The 23,889-nt window shown below is 43.6% G+C and overlaps 1 protein-coding gene across 5 annotated transcripts in view; it reads left to right on the top strand.

Annotated features, from left to right (window-relative positions):
• The window catches only part of LOC146990809 (voltage-gated inwardly rectifying potassium channel KCNH7-like), a 74,326-nt gene that overhangs the window by 33,522 nt on the left and 16,915 nt on the right, over positions 1-23,889 (top strand). For 2 of the 5 annotated variants that reach the window (XM_085799531.1, XM_085799522.1), the window contains exons 4-11: positions 1,182-1,661; positions 2,710-2,730; positions 3,527-3,550; positions 5,493-5,707; positions 12,783-13,208; positions 20,644-20,875; positions 20,970-21,137; positions 22,847-23,046. In XM_085799531.1, the coding sequence (XP_085655657.1) occupies positions 1,182-1,661; positions 2,710-2,730; positions 3,527-3,550; positions 5,493-5,707; positions 12,783-13,208; positions 20,644-20,875; positions 20,970-21,137; positions 22,847-23,046 (1,766 nt within the window). The remainder of the gene's footprint in view (positions 1-1,181; positions 1,662-2,709; positions 2,731-3,526; positions 3,551-5,492; positions 5,708-12,782; positions 13,209-20,643; positions 20,876-20,969; positions 21,138-22,846; positions 23,047-23,889) is intronic. The other 3 variants (XM_085799554.1, XM_085799542.1, XM_085799564.1) reach the window with 2 other exon arrangements.

Below are 23,889 nucleotides of genomic sequence, written 5' to 3'. Positions count from 1 at the left end.
AATCAGAGTAACCAAATCCTGCAAGGTTGGATGATGGCTCTGTGTGGGCGTGGCCACTACTTTGTTGTGACATCACAAAGTCACAGGAAGTCCTGACAGGCTGGTTTTAAGGCTCAGTATCTGAATACAGGCTGTGTGCATTTCTCTGTGGACTGAGGTTTTGATACTTTCACAGTAATAATATTAGAAACTAGAGCTTATTTATGATAGATAAATTTTAAAAAAGACACTGACATCTCACTTCATCCTTTATAGGAGCTTTAAGTTCTTTAAATATGCTCTTCTTTTTGCTTCCTTGCATTCAAGGACTGTGGAAGGATTCTGATATGTAGGACATATGTTCATGCAACTAAATGATTCACAACACGCAGGCCATGGCTTGCCGTCCATATGTGAAATCCTGTGAGCGTGACTCTCTCCCTCTCTCTCATGACATGTTTGCATACATCGCCACATATACAGCCAAATGGAGAATGTGAATGCCGTGCATACTGTGCGTATGTAGCCGTTGTGTTCACTTAAAGACACTTTAACTTTTATATTCTGCGTTAACAACTGACTGTTAAAGCCAGCAGTATTTTTAAATATCACTTTGTCTCCGTTGCACTTTCCTTCATCTCCCCAGGAGCTATCAATCACTCATTAAAATCCAGCACATACTCCGTTATAGGTCTGACTCCTCAGTGCACTTTCCCATTATAATATTTCAGCGAATGTCCTCCTTCATGAATAATTGAGGGAAATTGAAGATTGAACTCATGCCTGAGGCGGAGTGGGCATTTGTTTTGATCTGCCAGGGTCTTTTAAAGAAAAAGCCGCATTGGCAGACTTTTTCCGTGCTATTGGCAAACAAGTGCGAGTTATCAGCGGGGATGTTTAAGACTGCGAGCGAGCTGTGGTACAAACACACGCCACGGAAAACACAACACAAGGTCAGTGGGGGTTATGTGGATCCCAGTGGCTCATTAAAAACCACAACAAACTGTTTTTTTTTGGTCTCACTGCTACCAAATGATTTCATGATAATTGAGTGACGATGATGTCGCTCAAGGGCGCCCCGCACTCGGTGTTATTGGTCACCATAAACTGTTGTCAGATGCGGCGTTGGTATGGATTATTATGACAGTAATAGATTCAACGTGTCACTTTTTAATCTCATTCTCATCTCTCTCTCTCTTCAGGGAAAGGGAGATTCTTTCGTTTCCGTTTCCCGGCCTTACCTCTCCTGGGCATCAGCAAGCAGTCCCTGCCCCAGGAGGACCCCGACGCCGTCATGGTGGACTCGCCGCGCCACAGCGACGGCTCGGTGGCCACGCACGACTACCAGCTGCCCACCACCCGCGAGAGCTGCAGCCCCTCCTACGCCAACGACACCCGCGCCCTCATCGGCCCCAGCCACTGCTCCACGCCCGTCTCGGGGCCGCTGGACCACTCGTCACCCAAGGGGCCCTGGGACAGGATATACCCGGACCAGGCCATTGACCAGACCCAACAGCAGAGCCGGGACGACACGTTTGTCGCTCCTCCGTCGATCCCGGGCCTCACTCCCACCGCCTCCAGAGAGAGCGTGTGCAGCATCCGGAGAGCCTCGTCGGTACACGACATAGAGGGCTTCGGGTCCAACTCCAAGTCGGCGTTCAGAGACAGACATGCGAGTGAAGGTAGGGCTCTCCCGCTGACAGTGACACCCACATGTCGTCTTTTACTTTAGAAAAAAAGGAGGTATTTATGAAAATTGGAAAAAAATTGACTCTGATTGTACTATCATTAAAGGGATAGTTCAACATTTTGGCAAATTGGCCCATTGCCATAATCCCTATAGTTTTAGCAGTAGGTTCGTTACCTTTAATTGTCGGTGCAAGCTATTTTTAGAACGGTGGAGCAGAGCTGTGAGCTGCTCAGAGCTACACTACGGAGGCTAATGGGATTTCTCGGTTTCCCTCATAAAACTCATCAAATACACAATCCGAACAACTCCAAAACACTCTGGTGGACACGTTGTTACCTGCACATTCACAGTGTGACAGAGACAGAGTTGTTTTCTAGGTAAATTCATGCAAAACGAACAAACCTACTCCTAAAACTATAGGGATTATGGCAAAGGGCCAATTTGCTAAAATGTTGAACTATCCCTTTAATACTTATATACTCATATTGCTTACTTTTTTGACTGGAGGTGTTTACCAGTCTCTTTATGTATGTTTTTACTTTCCCCCTGATATTTTTGCACTCATCTATAGGTCTTTGTGTTCATTGTTTGATTGATTGCTTGTTTGTTTATATACAAAATTAAAAATCTATAAAAGTAAATGACCAAAAAAGAATAGGAGATTTGAGATATGGCGTCTTAATCAGCTTTTTAACGAGTCATCATCTGCACTGGGTGCTATCGATCTTCCCTTGAGTCTAAATCACTTATTAGCCTTTTGGCCTTCCTTTGGTTGAAGGGTAGAGGTGTCGCCGACGGGCCTGGCTTCTCCTACAACCACCCCCTTATCTCCCGTCCTCATTCAGATAGCTCCCAGTGGGTGACAGAGTAATACATCTACTTCACTGTAATGAATTTTTCATGGGGACACTAGTGGCAGTTTAATGCCAGACCCCATTTGTCATGATAGAAACCCAGAGATTTTTTTCCTCTCATTACCACTCCCCCCCTTCCCTCTTGTTTTTTCTTTCTTCCCCCATGCCGTGTTGCCGTCGTCGCAGACAATGGGCGCAATATCAAAGGTAACGCAACAACACCAACAGCTGCTGCCTGCTGCATTTTGAGTTGACTGCCTGTTGGATAAGATATGAAGCCTGCCCGCTGCATGAGTTGCTCCGCGTCACTGAGGTTTATGTTGAATGCAGATTCCCCCGGTGGATGACTGACAGCGTGTGTGTGTGTGTGTTAGTGAAGTTCTTTTGGTTTGGAGCCTCGAAGCGCAGGCGAAAGCACTAAATGACTAAGTCCCAGTGCACGACGTGTCCTGCTGAACCTCAGCCAGGCGCCCAGGGGGGAAAGGCTCAGTGAAAAAAAAACGAAATAAATAAAACCAAAAAAAATAACAAACGATGACAACATTGACCTCTGCACGCGCTTGCATGGAGCAACACACATTAAATCCCTTTTCTTGCTTTAGCTCGTTGAAGAAAATCAATGAACGTGAAACTTCCCACTGTCTGCAACCTCTGTTTTTCGTCTCTTAGCGAATGAAAAAGAATCCCAACTGTGTTTCCATTTAAATCCTACTACACACTCTTCATCTTTTTCCTTTTATTTATTTATGTATTGACATGCAGGGGAACTGTGGCAGAGCTTACGCTGCATGCATCTCATCCTATATATCTCCTGATAACCAAATACGGTCACTTCCTCTCTGGGATCTTCTTCATTTTTTATCTCTAACTGCCCAATAATGATGATACAAGTGTGTGGACTCTTCCTGATAAATGCATAAATGTGATATTTTTTACTGTCCCTGCAATCCAACCGCCCCACTCTCCCCTTTACCTCCTATTTCTTTCTCTCCTGGTTTGCCAGTGTCTCGCTCCTGGATGGCTGGGGGTATGGCTTCAGCTTTTCCTTTTCAGTTATTCTTTCACCACTGCAGTGATGTTTCTTTACTGTGGCATGTATTGACGCTGCGCATGCACTCTCTCATCCTCAGCTGTCTGTTTCTCCGTCCTTGACTCTCAGTCACTGTGTTGTACTTTGTGAAAAGGAAGGAAGGAGGGAGAGGAGGGGTTGAATCAGCAAATCTCTCCGTTTTTTTCACTTTTAATCACCTTCAATTAAGGCCACATGTGTAGTGTCTGTAGTGCTGTCACGTACGTGTTGCGGTGTTGAATGCTTTCACAACAGGCAGAGTCAGATTTTATGATGCTGCCCTGCGTGGGATCATCACGTTTTTTATTCTAACACTCATCAGTGTGGTGCATGAATGCTGAATGAATGCACTAGTAGAGTGTTATTCACTGTGGTGAGAGTGAACAATGCTCATTGCAAAAGAAAGCCAAAAGAATCACAAGTAGAAGACTTTACCACTATTTATCTGAACAGTTTGAAATTCAAGGACTTAGTTGATTATATGACAGTTCAAACCATGAACAAAGCTGTAAACAAACTTCTTTCTCCACATGTCCAAAATCTGTTTAAAATGAGGGACACCAGATAAAACCAAAGAAAAACCAAAGACTCAAACCAATGTAAAAAAAAAAAAAAAAATCATTGTGTATCTGTTAAAGGAGTTAACATCTGGAACAACTGACCTGAAAACATGAAATTATGCAGCACACTAGCCAACTTTAAGTACAAACAGTGCAGCTACTGGTGCGACTGCAGTCACTGCATACTAAGGATATTATAGTTTTAAAGTTGTCATTAAGTGATTAAGCTGTTTTAGTTTATTTTTATTTGAGGAAAGCCTTGATTTGTAGAGAAAGCGATTAACTTTTCCCTTTTCCCATCAGTGCCCATCACGATATATTTACTTTTATCTACATAAATCTTATAATACAAATAAAATAATGTATTCAGTTCAGTTTTAGTTTAGTTTTGCATAGTTCATTGTAGCTTTTATTTCGTTTTAAATATTTAATACTAAATTATCTTTTCACAGCTAGTTTTAGTGAACCATAATAACCCTCCTTCATACCAACATTTTAAGACTAAGGCCCAGTTGCATAAAACACCTTGAAACTTCAGGTTTAATCTGTCTGTGGGCTAAGGGATTTATTTAAGGGTGTTTCACAGAATCTTCTAAAAGCTTGATTTTCCTAATTAATTTATTACCATAAACATTTTCCTTATGCAGTTAAAGATAGAGGTTAGGGATACTCAGTTTGAGGGTTTTTTGTTTTGTGCAACTGTTTTTATTTCAGGGAGTAATCAGCAGACTTTTATGAAATGTGTCATGTCAGAGATGTTTGGTTCAACGGGTCTAACGGGCATATTTTTTAAAGCAGAATGAATGAAATAATAAATAAATAAGAAAATATGAAATAGTTCTGTATTTCATATTTTCTGGAATAGATTTAGAGTGTGAACTGAATCAAGATCCTGCTCTTGTGAATTGTGAACTTGCACAACAACAACAACACTGTCACTCACGACGACGTCGAGGCTCCATCACGCAGATCGATGAGTTGACGTTTGCATTCATTGAATCATTCCTTTTCTTCCACCGACAGTGTTCCTCATCATCTTTTAATGAGAAACTGTAAAAAGGCCTGTTCATCCTAGACGGGTCAACCAGCGGGTGTGGAGTTTGTATTTCAGTATCTGTGCTATTCTCAGTGTTGTCGTGTTGTGGTTGAACTCGCTCCAGCCAGTAAAGGCCACCTCATCCTCACGAGCCATGTCACAACAATCAAACCAACACCACACACCGTGCTCTGGTGTCGGCAAATCACAGACAAAGCCTGTTAGATCAGCAGCAGCCCGAGCGTGGTGCGAGACACGGCAGCTTTTTCCAAACAATGACGCTTTCTCTGTCTCTTCTTTTCAGGGCCACTCAGCCAGATCAAATCCAGCCTGCTGGGCTCCACCTCCGACTCCAACCTCAACAAGTACAGCACCATCAACAAGATCCCCCTCATCACGCTCAATTTCTCCGAGGCCAACAACGAGAAGAAGTGCCCCTCGCCTCCGTCCTCGGAAAAAACCATCATCGCCCCCAAAGTCAAAGACCGCACACACATCGTAGCCGACAAGGTCACGCAGGTAAAAAGCAGCATTTTGAAGCATCTCTGCTCAGTGTTAAGTGACATACTCAACCCTTTATACACTAGCAACTAGCAAACACTCACATACTGACTTTAATATGTAAAATTATACAACAAGTAGTTCCGACCAAGCAATCTGATTGGTCAATAAGACATTTAGAACGTGCTCAAATCAGCATTACAGCACGGCTGACTCATCACTGAAAATATTACTTCGCCATGTCATGTTGTTTACACATCTCCATGGCAACATGGATTTTTCCCAAGGGGGCAGTTGTCGGTCTGAGAAGTGAAGCTCACTTCCGCGTTCAAAAAACTGCAATCCCCTCGGATTCCTCTGGGGGCTGGTGTCAGAAGGGAGCATTCCCCATAGACCCCCATGTTAAAATCGCCAACTTTACATCCTCAGTAAACATGTTAAAAGCCTGGTGTCAGAACGTTTTTTCGTCTCTATCGATAGTTTCTACCCCCGCACACACTCTGAGGGGGGTGAATTTTTTTTTAACTCTACCGTTTTACTGTTATTAGGTTAAAACTCTGGCCAATTAGGGCGCGGAAACGTTGAGTGACAGGTCCGAGCAGCTCCGTGGACAGCTGCTTCGAGGCCAGTGGGCGGGTTCTCGGCCGGCCAATCCAACATGGCGCTGTTCAGGCCGCCATGTTTGAGTCACAAAAACGACTCCTCAAAACCAATGGGTGACGTCACGGACGCTACGTCCATTCTTTTTACAGTCTATGATTTTTCCCCTTTTATTTAAAAAAACGTCATTTATTACTCGTGAAAATAAATCACAAACTACATTGACCTCCTGTAGGTTGTTCCTGACAGCTGCCAAAGTCACATTTATAGAACAATTATGTTATTTTATTTTTTGTTAATATATCTCCCTCTCTCTCGCTTGCACCTTTTGGGCTTTTAAATAATCTGGAGTAGTCGTTTGGCTTTCTCTATCAGCTGTGTCGGCAACACAGCGCTATAACTTCATTTACATGCAGAGTTTGCGGTTGTAGAAGCTACATCTGTGAAAGGAAAAAAACAGCATCTTTGTTATAACTTGGGCGAGTTTGTGCAGTGTTGATTTAGTTCGAGAAAGTCCGAGACCGCGTTAAAACATGAACGTCAGCTCAGAGTTCACTCATCTGGGACTAGAAAATCATTTCTGTTGCTAGGTCGTTACTAAGGTTCGGACTATTTGCTGTAGAGGTGAACTAGGTTCCATTACACATAGGAGTCTACTGACGTGACTGATTGAACGCAGCTATTGTGTTTCAGTTATTAGTCAGACCCCATTTATTTCCATGGAAACGGGAAGCACACTCGCAAAAAACTTTAAATTTTGAGAGCAAAACGTCCATCAACATGAATATTTATTTAATTATACGCTTTATTTTGTTGGTAATTGTTGTATAAAGCACACCCTCTCGGGTAATATTGCTTAAATGAGGCACTTAAGATGTCATACCTCCAACTTTGAAACAGGGGAAAGAAAATATTTCATATTATTTCACCAAAACAGATTTATGTCTCTTTTTTTGACACATTTTTTTAGCGCTTTAGCCCTCAACAGAAGCTACCGACACACTGCGTTGTCTGGCTGCATCCGGCTTGTTTGTGTTTCTTTAAAGTAATCACAAATGTCTTGAAAGCAGCACCTGGCAGGGGAAGTGGAGGGAGAAGGGAAGAAGAAATAGGAGGAGGAGGAGGAGCCCAGACACCCACCACCTGCACTAGACAAGCTCAGACACAGTCAGTCAGTTCTGCTCTCAAATAAATGGAAAGAAGCAAATGAAGCGTATTGAAAAACACAAGGAGCTCCATCTCTATGAACACCAGCCCAGAAAAAACATCCCTCACACCACTCATGATATTATTCTTATTATTATTCTTATTATTATTATCATCAGTGCTGCATAAAGCCCATTATCCGACCATCTGTTGGCGGATTAAAGTTTCTCGTCGTAGTTATGATGGAGACTTTTCTGTTCCCTGGAGCTAAAAATAGAAAATAATTAAAAAAGTAACAGGAGTAAAACTTCAACATGAATTTACTTTATGATTCATTTTCCACCGTTTTATTGACCATCTGCGGTTTTTTCGCAGACTGGAGAGGAGAGACAGTGTTCATCATCATCATACAGTAGTATCAATTACTATCATCACAAATCACACTCGCAGTGACACCGCACACACACATTTGAGCCTCAGAATGATTAATTGAAACTCAAGGGGTCTGATACGTAAAACGGCGGAGGTGTCTGTCTCTCGCGGCGGATAACCAGGGATCCTCTTACCGCTGCCAGACGGCATCAGAGCAGAGCTCAGGCCACCGACTCTAGAGTTACTGACAAGGTTAGAGGTCATTCTCACCTTCCCTGTCAGGGCGCAGAGCCGCCGCCGCCGCTGCATGCTGGGTAGGGACCGGAAGTTTAATGTATCCTCAGGGGTGGGCCGACGCCGAAGCCCCAAACCGCTGATTAGGTCTCGATTTTGCATTTTGCCCATTAACCGGTGTAACGGAGAGAGGGCACGGAGGTCGACCCCTGTTTGCAGCTGCAGGTGAAGGTTCCTAGACCGAAGGAACCCAGAGGCACAGACACAGACACACAGACACACAGAGCGGACTGCACCGACCTCTCCGCACAGCATGAAAGTCAAAGTTATTAAGCAGCAGAGGGGGCAGCCTCGTTAATGTGCTTTTAATGGACTTTGGAGCATGTGGCAGCAGCAGAGGAGCTGCAATGAAAACCAGCTGCTGGTGGTGGTGTGAGTTTATTCAATCCTGTTAATTTCACAGGAATCAGAATAGTTAGTTAGTTAGTTAGTTTCAGTTTATTTCAGAAATAAAAGAAATAAGAAATAATATAGTAATGGACAGACATAACAATAAATACTTTACAAAGACAACACATGAAAAATAAAAATAATTTGAGTGGGAAGAAGTGAAACTTATTTTCACCCACCCTATTCATAAATTGACTGTCAAGCTTCCTTGTCAGTATAATCTATACAATAAATTCATTTAGCTGGATTTATTCTAATATATAATCACTAATCTTTATCTCTTATCTCTAATATATAGGCATATACATATACAAAGACAAACTGAAGGTAACACCAACAGAGCAAGTAAATGCCCAAATCTTCTTTGTACTTCTTTTTGAACTGGATTATTTTTGGACATTCAAACTTTTCTATAGTTTAATGGGCTCTATGCACAGCTCCACTACTTCCTGAATTTAAGGCAGCTCCTTTATTTCCTGTCTTACATTATTGGACAAACTGATTAATCCAGGTGTGTCTGAGTAGTCACAATGGTCAAACACACCTGGATTAATCAGTTTGTCCAATAATGTAAAACAGGAAATAAAGGAGCTACCTTAAATTCAGGAAGTAGTGGAGCTGTGCATAGAGCCCATTCCATAGATAGAAACACAAAAGCTCCTTCTTGTTGTATGTGTATTCTGGATTAGTTAGTTATAACCCCCTTCCCTTTCGATGAATCATTTTTGAATATAACCAGGAAATGAATTGTTTGTCGCTTTGAATATTATTTGTGCTGTTTGTAGATCAACAAGATAAAAGTAAATACAAGTAGAAAGTCACTGGTTGACTGTCTAAAAGTTTTATTTACAACGATAAGAAGCAGCAGGATCAGAGCTGACACTGAACTGCGCCCAAATTGAACAGTTAAACAGCAGCCAGATCCTCGCTTCATTCCTCTCCTCCTCCTCCTCCTCCTCCTCCACCGTGTTTCCTGTCACTCTGCGCTGTCTGTTAATATACCATTTAATGTGCTGTCACACTGTTATCTCCTCCTTCCTTGTGTATACAATTACTGCTCTGTTTGGAGATTGTCAGGCGGAGCGGCGTCAGACACACGCTGCCGAGGATATACGCTCACGCACACTGTGATGCATTTATATTGACGATAACTAACAACAGAGAGATAATCCGTGGATGATTTGCGTGTAATCCCGTGTTGCACAGTTTTTTGGGGGTGTGGAGACAGACACCTGCCTGTGAGGAACGCAGATGTCTTGAAATCAGCTCAGATGCTGAGATGGAGGCGTCTGAGCCGAACAGAAGGAGAGCTGGACGACTGAGAAAGAAAGCAGACTTCACCTGCTGTTCCCTCTGGATGCCGTCCCTCTTACTTTCCACCAACGTCCTCATTTAATCTAAACATCTCTGCGTTATCTAAAGAATCAGGAATCAGTGCGAACCACATATCTAATGAGGGGGGGGGGGGACGCCATGTGACGGAGCGCAGAAACATGAAACAACTGCACTCTTATAAATAATAGCCTAGCCCCCGACCGTGCAGGCCGAGCGAGAAGAACCGGAGAAGGGGAGAAAGCTACCGCTCATTTGCATGTCGTCTGAAGCCGAGCCAAGCGCAGAATGAGCCTCGCATTATCCCACCAGAGAGTTCATTTGCGCCAGGCGCGCGTAGCTACAGTAGGGCGGTTAAATAATTAAGACGGGGGATCTTTTATTCAGACACAGATTGGCTACGACACGTTAATCCAGAACTGACGCTCTGCCAACCAAACGAGTCCTCGCAGGCTTCCCAGCAGGCCGAGGGGCTGATGTATGCACCTCAGGCTGGAGCAAAGCAAGAATGACCATCTTTGTTTGTGTCATCACTATTGATGCTAAACTTGCAGTGGACTGAAGCGTGATGTCTCTCTCCTCTCATAATTTGTCTTTTCTAACAGAAATCATTAGAGAAAACAAGAAATCCAAGCGAGCACACTCATTTAAAAGTCAATAGCGATTACGAATCGACTCGTGACTGTAACGAAACAAGCACTTGCTTTTTAATGAATAATGAAAAACACGTTCCCCTCTGCCTGTGCTCGCGGTTTCTGGTCGATTTCAAGGTTAACATCCAACGGCATCATCCTCATCTTCATCCCCATCGTCAGTCTTCTCCTCTCAGTCACAGGGGTTGAGAATGCAAACAGGCCAGAGATAAACAGACCAGGCAATGCAATGAGTGATCAATCAGTCAATCCATCAGGCAGCTCAAAGTGCTTCACATGATAAAAACAATAAACATAGGGGGCACATATTGGGAGACACACATACATTCACATTCACACAATCATTTTTAAAACATTGGAATTTAGAGGCATCGAGGAAACGCTGTCTCACACTCAATTGCTTGCAATGGGGAAAACACTAGAGTAGATAAAATGAAGTCAAATAGATAAGTGTAATAGGATAAAATAGAGTAAGAATGAATTAGATTAGAATAAAAAAAAGATAATAATAATAAATAAATGAATAAAATAGGTAAAGTACAATAGATAGATGATGGATGCCAATGTAGTGGAGGTTCCTATTGTCTCTGTGCCCTTGCAGCTCATGCATTTTACCTCTCTCTCTCTCTCTCTCTCTCTCTATTTGGTTTCCTCCTCAGAGCTTCAATAATCAGCAGCCAAAGGAGCCGCGGCCTTAAAAAAAAAAAGAAAAGAAATGCTTACTGCCTATTGAAGTGTCAGGCACTTAGATGAATAGATGTGTCCTCTGCCCGCACCTGTAATTACCTGCAAGTCGTTGAGACTCTTATCCGAAATGGTCCGTGGCGCTGCTGTAATACTGATGTTAAAAGCCGTCGGGGTGTATATGGTAACTGCAATAACAGAGATAATGACGGTGACACAGGCTCGTCGTCGCTCCACTCGACGCGAAACGTGATTTTCTGCAGACAGTCGGTGCAGACTCCTGAATAGTTCCTCACACAACTTCCCACACATCCCATCACGATAAATCGCTGTAATCTCAGGACTTTCTGCCTGGTCCTGAATAAAAAAAATAGATTTAATGCATAGTTTAAATTCTGAAATTATTAGACTAGAAGCAGTTTTCTCATCCCTCACCTACCACATGAATGATTTATATCTGAGGAGAGCAGAATCGCTGCCTCAGGTCATCTGCTCCTCTGTTTCAGCAACACTGAAATGCATTAGGATTGTACAGTACGTACAGTAGGCACAATGCTGCAGCATATATCAACAAGCATGACCTTTATTACACACCATTACCTAACCATGTGCCACAAATGTCGTTCTGCTTATTAACAATGCAAAAGCACAGATACGCCAGTTCATGTTTGCTCATGTTGACCTGCATTTACATTTTACTGATTTAAAACCTTCTCAGGTCTGTAAGCAGTGTGAGTGTATTGGCGGTTGTATTAGTATTGATCCTTGTAGCACTCCTCTTTCATGATAATGATTAAACTAATCCTCATATGCAAAATTGGCAAAGTGTTTCTTTAAAGGGATAGTTCAACATTTTGGCAAATCCCTATAGTCATAGCAGTAGGTTCGTTACCTTTAATTGTCGGTGCAAGCTATTTTTAGATCAGTGGAGCAGAGCAGTGAGCTGCTCAGAGCTACGCTATGGAGGCTCATCAAACTTATGAAAATACACAATCCAACAACTCCAAAACGCTCTGGTGGACAAGTTGTGACCTGCACATTCACCACGCTATGAGATAATAACAGAACGTTACCAGACAGAGTTGTTTTAGAGGTAAATTCATGCAAAACCGCTGATGCACGTTCCCATCGGGGGCAGTTTTTCAGCAAGCAGTCTCTGCATTTGCCTCTAAAACAACTCTGTCTCTGTTATTATCTCATAGCGTGGTGAATGTGCAGGTCACAACTTGTCCACCAGAGCGTTTTGGAGTTGTTGGATTGTGTATTTGATGAGTTTGATGAGGGAAACCAAGAAATCCCATTAGCCTCCGTAGCGTAGCTCTGAGCAGCTCACAGCTCTGCTCCGCTGTTCTAAAAATAGCTTGCACCGACAATTAAAGGTAACGAACCTACTGCTAAAACTATAGGGATTATGGCAATGGGCCAATTTGCCAAAATGTTGAACTATCCCTTTATACCAGTAACTTTGGCAGTGAATAAGAATTTCTTCTACTGTGGTTGAAAATAAAAATGTTAAAAAAGAGATGACACTCTCTCCTCTCTAAGATATGAAGCAGTGAAATGAATCCTCCAACATCTCACTGAGTAACAAGTGACAAATTCTCCGTCCTCCTCCTCTCCAGGTTCTGTCTCTGGGGGCCGACGTGTTGCCCGAGTACAAGCTGCAGACGCCGCGCATGGACAAGTGGACCATCCTTCACTACAGCCCCTTCAAAGCGGTGTGGGACTGGCTCATCCTGCTGCTGGTCATCTACACGGCCATCTTCACGCCCTACTCGGCCGCCTTCCTCCTCAACGACATCGAGGAGCAGCGGCGGCGGGAGTGCGGCTACTCCTGCTCGCCGCTCAACGTGGTGGACCTGATCGTGGACATCATGTTCATCGTGGACATCCTCATCAACTTCCGGACCACGTACGTCAACATCAACGAGGAGGTGGTCAGCCACCCGGCCAAGATCGCCATCCACTACTTCAAAGGCTGGTTCCTCATAGACATGGTGGCCGCCATCCCCTTCGACCTGCTCATCTTCGGCTCCGGATCAGATGAGGTGAGTCAACAAATCAGTTCATCGATTTGAATTCGGCAGAAATAAGCGGAAAGACTAAACCGAACCTCAGAGAACGATATAAAGTCGAAAGTTTTCACACTTTTCACAAAACTTTTAATTAAAGCAGAAGTAAGCGATATTTTTGTGTTAATATAAGTCTTAAATAGTTCTATCTTCCGACAGCAATCACTTATATAGAGTGTTTGGACCGAAACACGGGTCTGTCAGTCACTCTGCTCTGCGCCGAGGAGAAAACTTTTCTCGTATCCTACAAGTTTTATCCAATGAGGAGAGAGAACGGCATGAAGGGGCGGTCCTCTCTGTGTGTGCAGCCAAGGGATGCGCCTGAATGTGGTGACGTAGGGACGAGGACCAATAGATCCATGACGATGGCTGCTAACTCCATCGGCTGACAAGAGATTATGGTGCGTTCAAGGCAACCCGTAACTCGTGTTTTTCCGACCTGTGAAGTGGTACCAGTTTGATCTGGTACGAGTTCACGGGTCGGAAGTTACGAGTGGCCGTTATAGTGACTTTCACAGGTAAAACAGGTCGGAAAAACACGAGTGGGTTGCCTGAAACGCTACAAAGTCGTAAGTCGTGACTTGAAGCTGTAATTTACAGTTTTAAAAGCCTGCCTGGAACGCAGCATTAGCCAAAACGACCGGATCGCTTACTTCTGCTTTAACAAACCTATTCAGACATGTTCCTGCAGTGGTGCAGTATGTTGTTTTTATTATTATTAATCCTCTAATTATCCCTGAGATGGGGCTAAAACCTGACTATGGAAAAATATATTGACTCATTTGGCAGGTTCACACATCTATAAATATATATACAAGGTCTCATAGTTGATACTGTGTCCGAGGACAAAAAAGACGACACGGAATCCAAGGAAGTTGAGGAAAGGAGAGGTTATAATTTCTAAAGCCTTTTCCCCTGGAGCACAGAGGTCTCATTAATTGTGAAATGGACGACGTGCAGAAGCAGGACTCTTTGTAGAGAACTGAGTAACGAGGCAAACACAGGAACTTGGCCGAGGATGGTACAGATGTCACCGAGCTTCAGAAATCCTCCGCAGAGATGGAGAACCTGCCCGAAAGGACGAGCGTCCCCTCAATCGGGTCTCTGTGGTGGAGTGGCGAGACAGACGGCGCCGGAACAGCCAGGCTCGGAGTTTGCCAAACAGCAAAAGACGACGGAGACCGGGAGGAAAAGGATTCTGCAGGTCTGATGAGACGTAAACTGAACCCATCGTCGGGCAGAGCTCCAAATGTTACCTGGCAGGGACGGACGGGTTAGAAGTGATGGAAGCAGCCAAATACAAAGAGGTTTGTGCTCCAGACCTGGAGTCTGGGACACACTGACAAGTCTCTGACCGTCCTTGAGCGGCCCAGACGTTCAACCCCATAGAAGATCTGCAGAGACGCTTTACAGATGCTGCACATCCAACATGATGGAGGAGTAGAATAAAATGTCCCCTGGATGAAGCTTGTGGAGTTTCTCTACAGAGAGCTGGATAAAGGATCTGAACGCTTTTGTTAATGAGAAGCAGTGTTTGATTTTTAAGAGTGGAGAGCAGAGAGAAAAATTCAATATTAACCATTTGTGATAAAAAAAAATCTTCAGTACAATCTCGCTGAAGCAGTCTGAATATTTCCCGAAGCCACCGTGGGTTTTGGCAGCTTGACCAACCAGAGGACGATCAGTTTCCTCCGTATTCTGTGTAGTTTCTTGTTGAATTTCTTGAACTCGAGCAAAATAAATTATTCACCTGCGCAGGAATTCAAACTAGATATGAAATAGGTCGATACATTTCAATGAGAGAGACTGTAACAGCATGTGAGGGTTTAACTACAGTACACTGTGGTAGATTTGAGTTATTCATACAATAAATTACTCTGATCAGAATTTGTTCCTAGATTTCAGTTTCGTGGCCCCAGTCCTCAGAAGATTCACTGTTTACTTTGCGCTGCTGCATTAGGGAGGAGGTAGGTAGCATCTTAATTGCCGAGGCGTTGCTGCTGCGTCACAACACGAGGCCACACGGCTCTGGCAGTCGTCGTCCTGAGCTGTTTTTTTTTTTTCCTTCTTGAATGTTTGGACGGCTAAACTCATCTGACGCTCGCTGCTTGTCACATCTGCTCCCTCGGCCGTCCAGACTGGAGCCCCCGGGCCGTCCAAATCTGTTAAAAAGGTCTCAGCCTCCCTCACCACTCTGCCTGGGAGAAACTAATTTGTTCATGTACATCTGAAGGAGATGGGCTGAGCAAGAGAGCAGTGTATATATATACATATAGAGAGAGAGAGATGGAGCAATAACAACTGAGCAAACAGAGGGAGGAACATAAATCTCAGCGTGAGCCAACACTGCTGTGATTTCTGAATAACTTTTAAAACTAAGAGCAGATGCACACTTCTTCTGATATGTGTAAAGATGCCAGATGCCAGGATATGTGACGTAACACACACACACACACACCCAGATTGATGTGTGTTGGTCGTTATTTACCATTACAGTAGGTGTGTGTTGTTGTGAGTGCGGGGCTCCGTGGCCTCAGGCAGGCCGTGAGTGGCAGGTGGAGGAAAAAGAGCCGACAGCTGAGCGACGCCGCGTCCTCCTCCTCCTCATCCTCATCCTCATCATCATCATCACACGGCGACATGGCTGCTGCAGCGGCAGAAACGACGTTCAGAGGAAACTGTAAAAATAACACACACACGCCCAGTTTTAGCTCGCCGTCTTCAAGGTGTGGTATTTTAGCTCTCGCTGCAGAGGCGGGGACTATTTTTAGACTTAATCTTGTGCACCTTTGTTGCCTGGAAACCATCTCTGACAATATGTTAAGTTTTTTTTGCTGATTTTGTTGAGGCTGAAATCTCCCCCGAGAGCTCTTTCCTTTCTTTCTTTCTTTCTTTTTCTTTTTGTTGTTTGATTCTCACTCTGTCAGCACCGCAGGATGCCGAATTTACCTACGGAAGCCATTTGAGCTCCTCCGTCATTTTCATATCAATGCCCTGTTGTGACAAGACGATGAGGAGATTTGCCTGCGAGGACCGCGCTCACATGGACACGGCTTTGAAATCTGAGGTTATTGCAAATTATGTAGGTTCAGTGCTCCAAACCAGAATGTAAATATGATTTCTGTGACAGGCTCACTCCTAAACAAATGTCAGACATGTTTGTGCATGAGGAAAAACCAGCACTCAGTCACATATTGACATTAATGTGAGTAGAAAGCTTTTATTGGCTGTCAGTGAAACCACAAATCATGAATATTACATAAGCTTAATGCACAAACAGATAATTAAAGCAGCTTTTAATCAGTTCTGATTTCCCCACACACATCAGCAAGTAAAATGTGCATTGCTCTCGTTCTTTGGTTAAAGCGGACTGAGCAAAAATACACTGTTGCGAAAAAACCTGCAGCAAAATCTGCTTAATAAAGGAGGAGGACGCAGGGTCGTTGTACCAAACAGCTGCACACAGCCAGAGTTGTGTTTTTTTTGTTGTACAACTATTCCCCAAACAAAGACATCCCTGTGTGCAGTTTGTTTTCTGTCTTTTCAGATTAAGAGTAAAGAGCAGAGCAGTGTTGTCGACTTGTTCCTTCACCTGTGCAGTGCATAGAGAGCTGGAAAAAAAGGCTTCAGGGGGCGAGGAGTGTGGTCAAAGCTGAACTAATCTATATTTCCAGACTAGCAGAATTGGACTCTGGTCACAGACTGCAGTTTTGATCTCAGCTCTACACTGTCTAATACCCCTGTGTGACGATACGCCCAGGTAAATAAAAACTGAACGGAAATCAAAGAAAGGACAATCAATGAGTCAGAGAGAGAAAATGTGATGCTCAGATTTTAAATCCTGTTTTGTTTCTTCTTGTGGTTTTATTGAACGTGTGTTGTAGGTCACGGTGGAGGTCACTGCTCTGTTTCTCCTCAGAACAACCACTGGACACTTCAGCATTTTGTCATTTTTGGCAGAAGCAGTTTTCAACTATTTTTAGTGGAGCACACAGAGCAGCTGTCTATATAATTAGCTCATTTCTCCAGCAGCTCATCAGCGTGCAGCTACAGTATGCAGTGTCATCATGCAAAAGTTTGGGCACCTCTGGTCAAAATGTCTGTTAATGTGAACAGCTGATGAACAGTTACAGATGACACAATGTTGCCTTTACATTTTAAACAATATAATTTTACATTTTCAAAAATGTAAAAGCCCCTTTGGAAACTATCACAGCGTGTAGATAGTAAATATCTTGTCTGATTCCTTGGTCAAAGTTATCTGAGAGCTCAAGTCTCCTGGGTTTCAAATTTTTTTGCAGGCTGCTGCTTTGTTTCCCTTTTTCACTCACTTGTAGAAAACAAAAGTAATACAATTAGTTTAGTTTATTTATTCATTTGATCAATTAAAATGCATAGATTGGTCAGTAATACATGCAACCAAAAGGTGTAGGCTGAAGCAATAGCTTTGTACATAAGATTTCCATTTACATAGTGATTAAACTATTGCAAAAGAGTGTTTAACACAGGGGTGTCAAACATGTGGCGCGGGGGCCAAAACCGGCCCGCCAGAGGGTCCAATCCGGCCCGTGGGATGAATTTACCAGATGTAAAAATTACATAAAACACAGAAGAGGCATTATGTTGTTGAAATTGCATGTATTATTCTCAAGAAATTTCAGGTTGGTCATTTTTTTGTAATAGGATAGTTCTTTAATGTAAACATCTTAATAATGTGCTTCTTTGCACTAAAACAAAGAGAAAAGTTTAGAGTTCTTATTATTTATAGGATATTATGCTATTATTTTACCAGTCTGGCCCACTTGAGATCAAATTGCACTTAATTTGGCCCCTGAACTAAAATGAGTTTGACACCTCTGGTTTAACATGTTTAACTTTATGCCTTTTGGAGATCGTTTCATCTCCAACTTGCTCAACTGTTCACATTAACAGACATTTTGAACAGAAACTTTTGCACATGCCACTGTAAATCCAACTAAAGGAGAAGGAGTGGTACAGTATGTGTTTTCCCCCCCAGCCTTGGTGGACTGTCAGTGTTTTAAAGTGGCCGTGCCTGGACGGCCACCGTGGCAGATGGCCAGAGGGATATTGAGCGGATATGTTTTATACAGCTGGTTGCTAATGGAAGCTTTATCTTTACCCCTCAGCTCAAAAAAAAAAGAAACGCCTCTGACTTACTGTAAGCCCAGATTTTAATCAACATCACACTGCGTCGGCCTCGTACTGTACAACGTGTGCTGTGTCATCCGTGTGCGGGTCACTCAGACAGCACTTTAACACCTACACGTTCTCACAGACACAGACAACCTTCTTCCCCCCGTCGCTGCCATATATATACGATTTATTCACCGTTCACAGTTGGCGGCGGAGACGGCAAACTGGGCGGCGGTGAATGATGGCGGTGATTTCGGGGCGAGATTGGGAAGACGGAGGCTCTCTAATGGCCCCATCAGAAGCAGATACAGCACTCCCTCTCACTGAGACACACACCCCATGAATCTTCTTCAAAGGCATAAAAACCCTCTAACCAACCAACTCTCTTTCATGCTCTTACCTGGAACAGCCTGTGTAGTATTTACTCTCACCTGCATGAGAGCAGAGACGTGACGAAGCACAATTAACACAGGAGGCTGCAGGCCGTGATTTCCCTCAGGATATTAGGATAATTGCCAGGTAAGATAGGGAGAGCTAGGACCTATTAGCATTCTCAAAGTCTCTCTTATTGTGTTTACAGATACAGCGCGCCACTAATACAGTAGATCGGAGCTTGTGTCATGGCTGTGCACTAACCCCCCTCCCTCCCCTCCCTCCCTCCCTCCTCTTGTCTGTGTGTTAATTTAGTCTGGCTAGAAAATGGAGACGGGAAGATTAAAGTGCTTTCGAATTAAGCAGAACAGAAGGAAGTGTGTGTGTGTGTGCATTGTAATGTATGCATGCAAGTCTGTTTGTGTCCTCTATGTGTGTGTCAGCGCTCTGGCAAAGGATCCAAGCTGCTGATATTTCCATTTTTGCCGTCATCACAGACAGTTGTTGAGAAGTGTCTTATCATCAGGCAGCAGATGAAACGCTGAAACTCTCCTACGAGGGTTTACACACCACGCCCAGACTTGATTTGAAGAGCCGCCGCCACCGCCGGCGTCCAACGTCTTTGTCAGTGAAGTTGTGTTGTTGTTGCTGACAGTGAGGGACGCTGAGTCCTTGAAGGACGTGTTCAGTTTGTGTTGGGTGTGAATAAAGCCAAGCTGCACATGTTTGTGTGACCTTAATCCATGACCCCCAGACTCCGAGAGGCGACAAACATCTTGTTCACTTTGCGTCTGACCTTCCAAGTTTTAAAGTCCCCTTCCCGCGACCCATTTTGGTCATTTTAAAACCAGCTCATTAGCGATGCACCTCTGGAGGGTGGGCGGAGACTGCGCTGCTCTGCACCCGCCCAGCCACCTCCTCCGGCCCCACCCCCCGCTTGCTGACAGCTGGACATTGTACAATTACAGATTCAGCGCGTTTAGCGTAAAACTCCACACTGGGATTCGATCCAAGACTGGAACATAGTCCTTGCTTATGGTGCAAGCTGCTCTACCAGGTGAGCTATACCTGTTATACCAAGGGGGCAGTTGTCGGTCTGAGAAGTGAAGCTCACTTCCGCGTTCAAAAAACTGCAATCCCCTCGGCTTCCTCTGGGGGCTGGTGTCAGAAAGCAGCATTCCCCATAGACCCCCATGTTAAAATCGCCGACTTTACATCCTCAGTAAACATGTTAAAAGCCTGGTGTCAGAACGTTTTTTCGTCTCAATCAATAGTTTCTACCCCCGCACACACTCTGAGGGGGGTGGATTTTTTTTAAACTCTACCATTTTCCTGTTATTAGGTTAAAACTCTGACCAATTAGGGCACGGAAAAGTTGAGTGACAGGTCCGAGCAGCTCCGTGGACAGCTGCTTCGAGGCCAGTGGGCGGGTTCTCGGCCAGCCAATCCAACATGGCGCTGTTCAGGCCGCCATATTTGAGTCACAAAAACGACTCCCCAAAACCAATGGGAGACGTCATGGATGCTACGTCCATTCTTTTTACAGTCTATGTGTTATACCTTGACAGCTACACCGAGCTGCCAAGCCTTTCACCTCTGAGCCAGATGCAGAGCGGGGTGGGAGCTTGTAGCACTAGTGCCCTCCCCTGGAGCTGTGACACGTCAGCTCCAGTCTCCCTGAAACTGCCAGTTTGCGTCTGCCATTGGTTCACAGCAATTTGAAGGCAGAAAAGCTCAGAAAGGCAATTTTGCACTTCCTTTTCTGCTGATATGTGCTCTAACACAAGAAAAATGCCACAGGAACACGTGAAAAGCACGAAAAACACGGTTTTCATGGGAGGGGGTCTTTAAAACGTACCGATGTGACGGGTTGTCTCTCTTCCAGACCACCACTCTGATCGGTCTGCTGAAGACGGCGCGTCTCCTGCGTCTGGTCCGCGTCGCCCGCAAGCTGGACCGCTACTCGGAGTACGGAGCCGCCGTCCTCATGCTGCTCATGTGCATCTTCGCCCTCATCGCCCACTGGCTGGCCTGCATCTGGTACGCCATCGGCAACGTGGAGAAGCCGTATCTGGAGCACAAGATCGGCTGGCTGGACAACCTGGGGGTGTCCATAGGTGACCCGTCCTCTTTTTCTTGTCTGTTGTTCAGTTTGTCAAAGATTTTTTCTGCTTTTCATTGACATTTGTGTTGTTTTTTGGTTCATTGTAGGAAAGAAGTACAACTACAGCGACCCCAGCTCAGGCCCCTCCATCAAAGATAAGTACGTCACAGCGCTCTATTTCACCTTCAGCAGTCTGACCAGCGTGGGCTTCGGGAACGTCTCCCCCAACACCAACTCTGAGAAGATCTTCTCCATCTGCGTCATGCTCATTGGATGTGAGTCACAGCAGAGCCACAGTTCACTATTTACTACAGTACCGCTCAAAAGTTAGAGATCACCCCCATGTTTCCAGTCTGTTAATGTCTCTTTGTACTCTGAATTAAATGAAAGCATCGAACAAATGATGAAATTGAAGTTAGAAAGGGATTAAGAGTCAATTTATAAACTAAAATGTACAGTATATATGCAGATATAACAGCTGAACACACTTAATGGCATTCTTTCTACAATGGAAATCAATGGTACTTTCCAACTAAGTTCCCATACTGTAAATGTGCAGCACTTGTCGTCGATAAAAACTGGAAAAATTGGGGGCATTCTAAAAACTTTTGCCCGGTAGTGTATGTTAAAATCCAGGTAGCATACAGGAGATTTTTTTTTTTTTGATCAAAATTTTATTTAATTCCTCAAAACATTAGGAAAGAAAACAAAAAACATAGTGAATAATACAGGGCACAAGGGAGTGTGATAGATAAACGATAAACAGTACTAACAAACAAGACCACAGTAAAAAAAATAAAAATAAAAAAGGGGAACAGAACCAGAGCAAAATTGTAAAAAGATGCTCTGATACCACACAGCAATAACAAATACTTCACAGACAAGACTCACATACACAAAAACAAAGACAACCACAGACAAACAAGACAAACAGGGCCTGTAGGGTTAGACAACCCTAGAATTTAGAGGAAGAGAGAGAGAGGGAAAAAAAAGGGATAAATATTAAATAAATTAATAATAATAATTATCATAGAAGCTATGACGCGTTAATTTTCTGAATATGCTCGATGGCCTTAGACCAGGTCAGAAGAGACTCAGATTTTGCTCCATTGATTCTGGCAGTAGATCTTTCTAGTAAACAAATATCAAAAAATAAGTTAATCCAAAGTTTATTTAGAGAGATAGCGGGTTCAAACCAATTTTTAATAATAGATTTTTTAGTTGCAGTTGAGGCTGCCATTAAGATCCGCTTCTCCTGAAAAGAAACATACACATTGGGGTTATAACCCAGTAAATAAAGGGCAGGACAGGTAGGAAGAGATTTAAGGTAGCATACAGGAGATGATCAGGAAGTGATTCTACTCTCTAGATCATAAAAGTATGATTGACAATAACAATATATTGGATTTTACTTTAAAGACCATTTCCTCAAAATGAGTTTAGAAGCTAGAAATCTCCACTTCAGCAGCACAAACTTTCCAGATTGATTCCTTTCTATATTCTGAAGGTTTTTACAGAGGGGATTGTTGATATATCATTCACAGCCTGATTTGTACAACATTTTATTCCTAAAAACATGGCAAAATATGATTTTTTTAGGGCTGGTGACAGTATTTTCTCATTTACAGAGTGATAAAAAGAGATATCCAAAATTAAAATCCAAAATCTTTCATATGTCAACAAAGTAAAACAAGAATTTTGAAAGTAGCTTTATCCATTGTTCAGACTTCTGTTCTAGAAATGTATGCAAATTAGCACATATTTAATTAGATATTGCCTCATTTACATATTTAAAAAAATTGAAATACAAAAAATATTTGTCTTAATGTAAGTGATAAACATGGGACGTTTCATGGTGATATCGGTTAGTTTAATTTTTTACCCTATTCACATGTAGTGTCTCATCAAAGTAGTGATGCAGCCCTGAATCAGGTAGGGGTGTGTGTGTTCTGGGTGGGTGATCAGTGTGTGGCCTCTCTCCCAGCTCTAATGTACGCCAGCATCTTTGGGAACGTGTCGGCCATCATCCAGAGGTTGTATTCAGGTACGGCCAGGTATCACCTCCAGATGCTGCGGGTCAAAGAGTTCATCCGCTTCCACCAGATCCCCAACCCGCTGAGGCAGAGGCTGGAGGAGTACTTCCAACACGCATGGACCTACACCAACGGCATTGACATGAACATGGTACGAGAGGAGTGTGTGTCTGTGTGTGTGCGTGTGTTGTGCAGTACTTATAGCTCAAGAAAATGTGTTTAACTTTAAGTTTATCGTTGCTTTCTTCTGTTGCTTCCTCTCTCCTTTACAAACTCACTCGTGTGAGTTTGACGTCTCGATCGCCGTTTGTCTGCTGAGTTTCAGCCCCTTCCCCACCCCCATGAAAAAACGCTCACACCACATCGATCGATGTCAAGCAAACTCACTATGTCGCCGGCGTAGCGCACTGTTCTCATCACGGTTTATATATACAGTATAATGTGCGATGTTTGGTCATAGCCACAAGTTGAATGAAAGCTACAGTTACTGCGTGAACACAGTGAACTGTTGCATTTCTCATCGTGATACTGTTCATGGTACTTATATCAGTTTGTCTTTTCCATGTCTGCCTCATGTCAAATGGACTGACCCCCACCACTCTGGTAAGAGCAGGAGGTACATGTGTTAACACAACTAATGTCCATCATGTTCCTAGGTGGTAGAGCTTCATCTAGCTGTGTCTGAAATGCTCAGAGTCATTTGTTTTTTAGCTGCTAATGTGCAGAAGACAGAACATATGATATGTTACAGCTTTAATCTGTTATTGTCCAAAACATGCATGTTATTAGAGAGCACGTTCTCACAGTGTTTTATCTGGCACACAACCGACTCTAGGGGTTGCACAGACTATATCAATTAGTCGACTTTACTGCTCCACAATGACGTTTTGAGCATGACATTGACTGTCGCTGATCATGTTATTTTGGCAGTTCAAGAGGAGAGACGCTTAAAACAGCTGAGTGGCTGAATGAAACTAATCTGTCACCCTAATCG

Source organism: Trachurus japonicus, chromosome 2 (genome assembly GCF_045865225.1).
Source record: "Trachurus japonicus isolate A0001 chromosome 2, Traja_1.0".
Lineage (NCBI taxonomy): Eukaryota > Metazoa > Chordata > Actinopteri > Carangiformes > Carangidae > Trachurus > Trachurus japonicus.
Note: the sequence above shows the minus strand (reverse complement) of the source record. Positions and strands in the feature narration are given on the sequence as shown.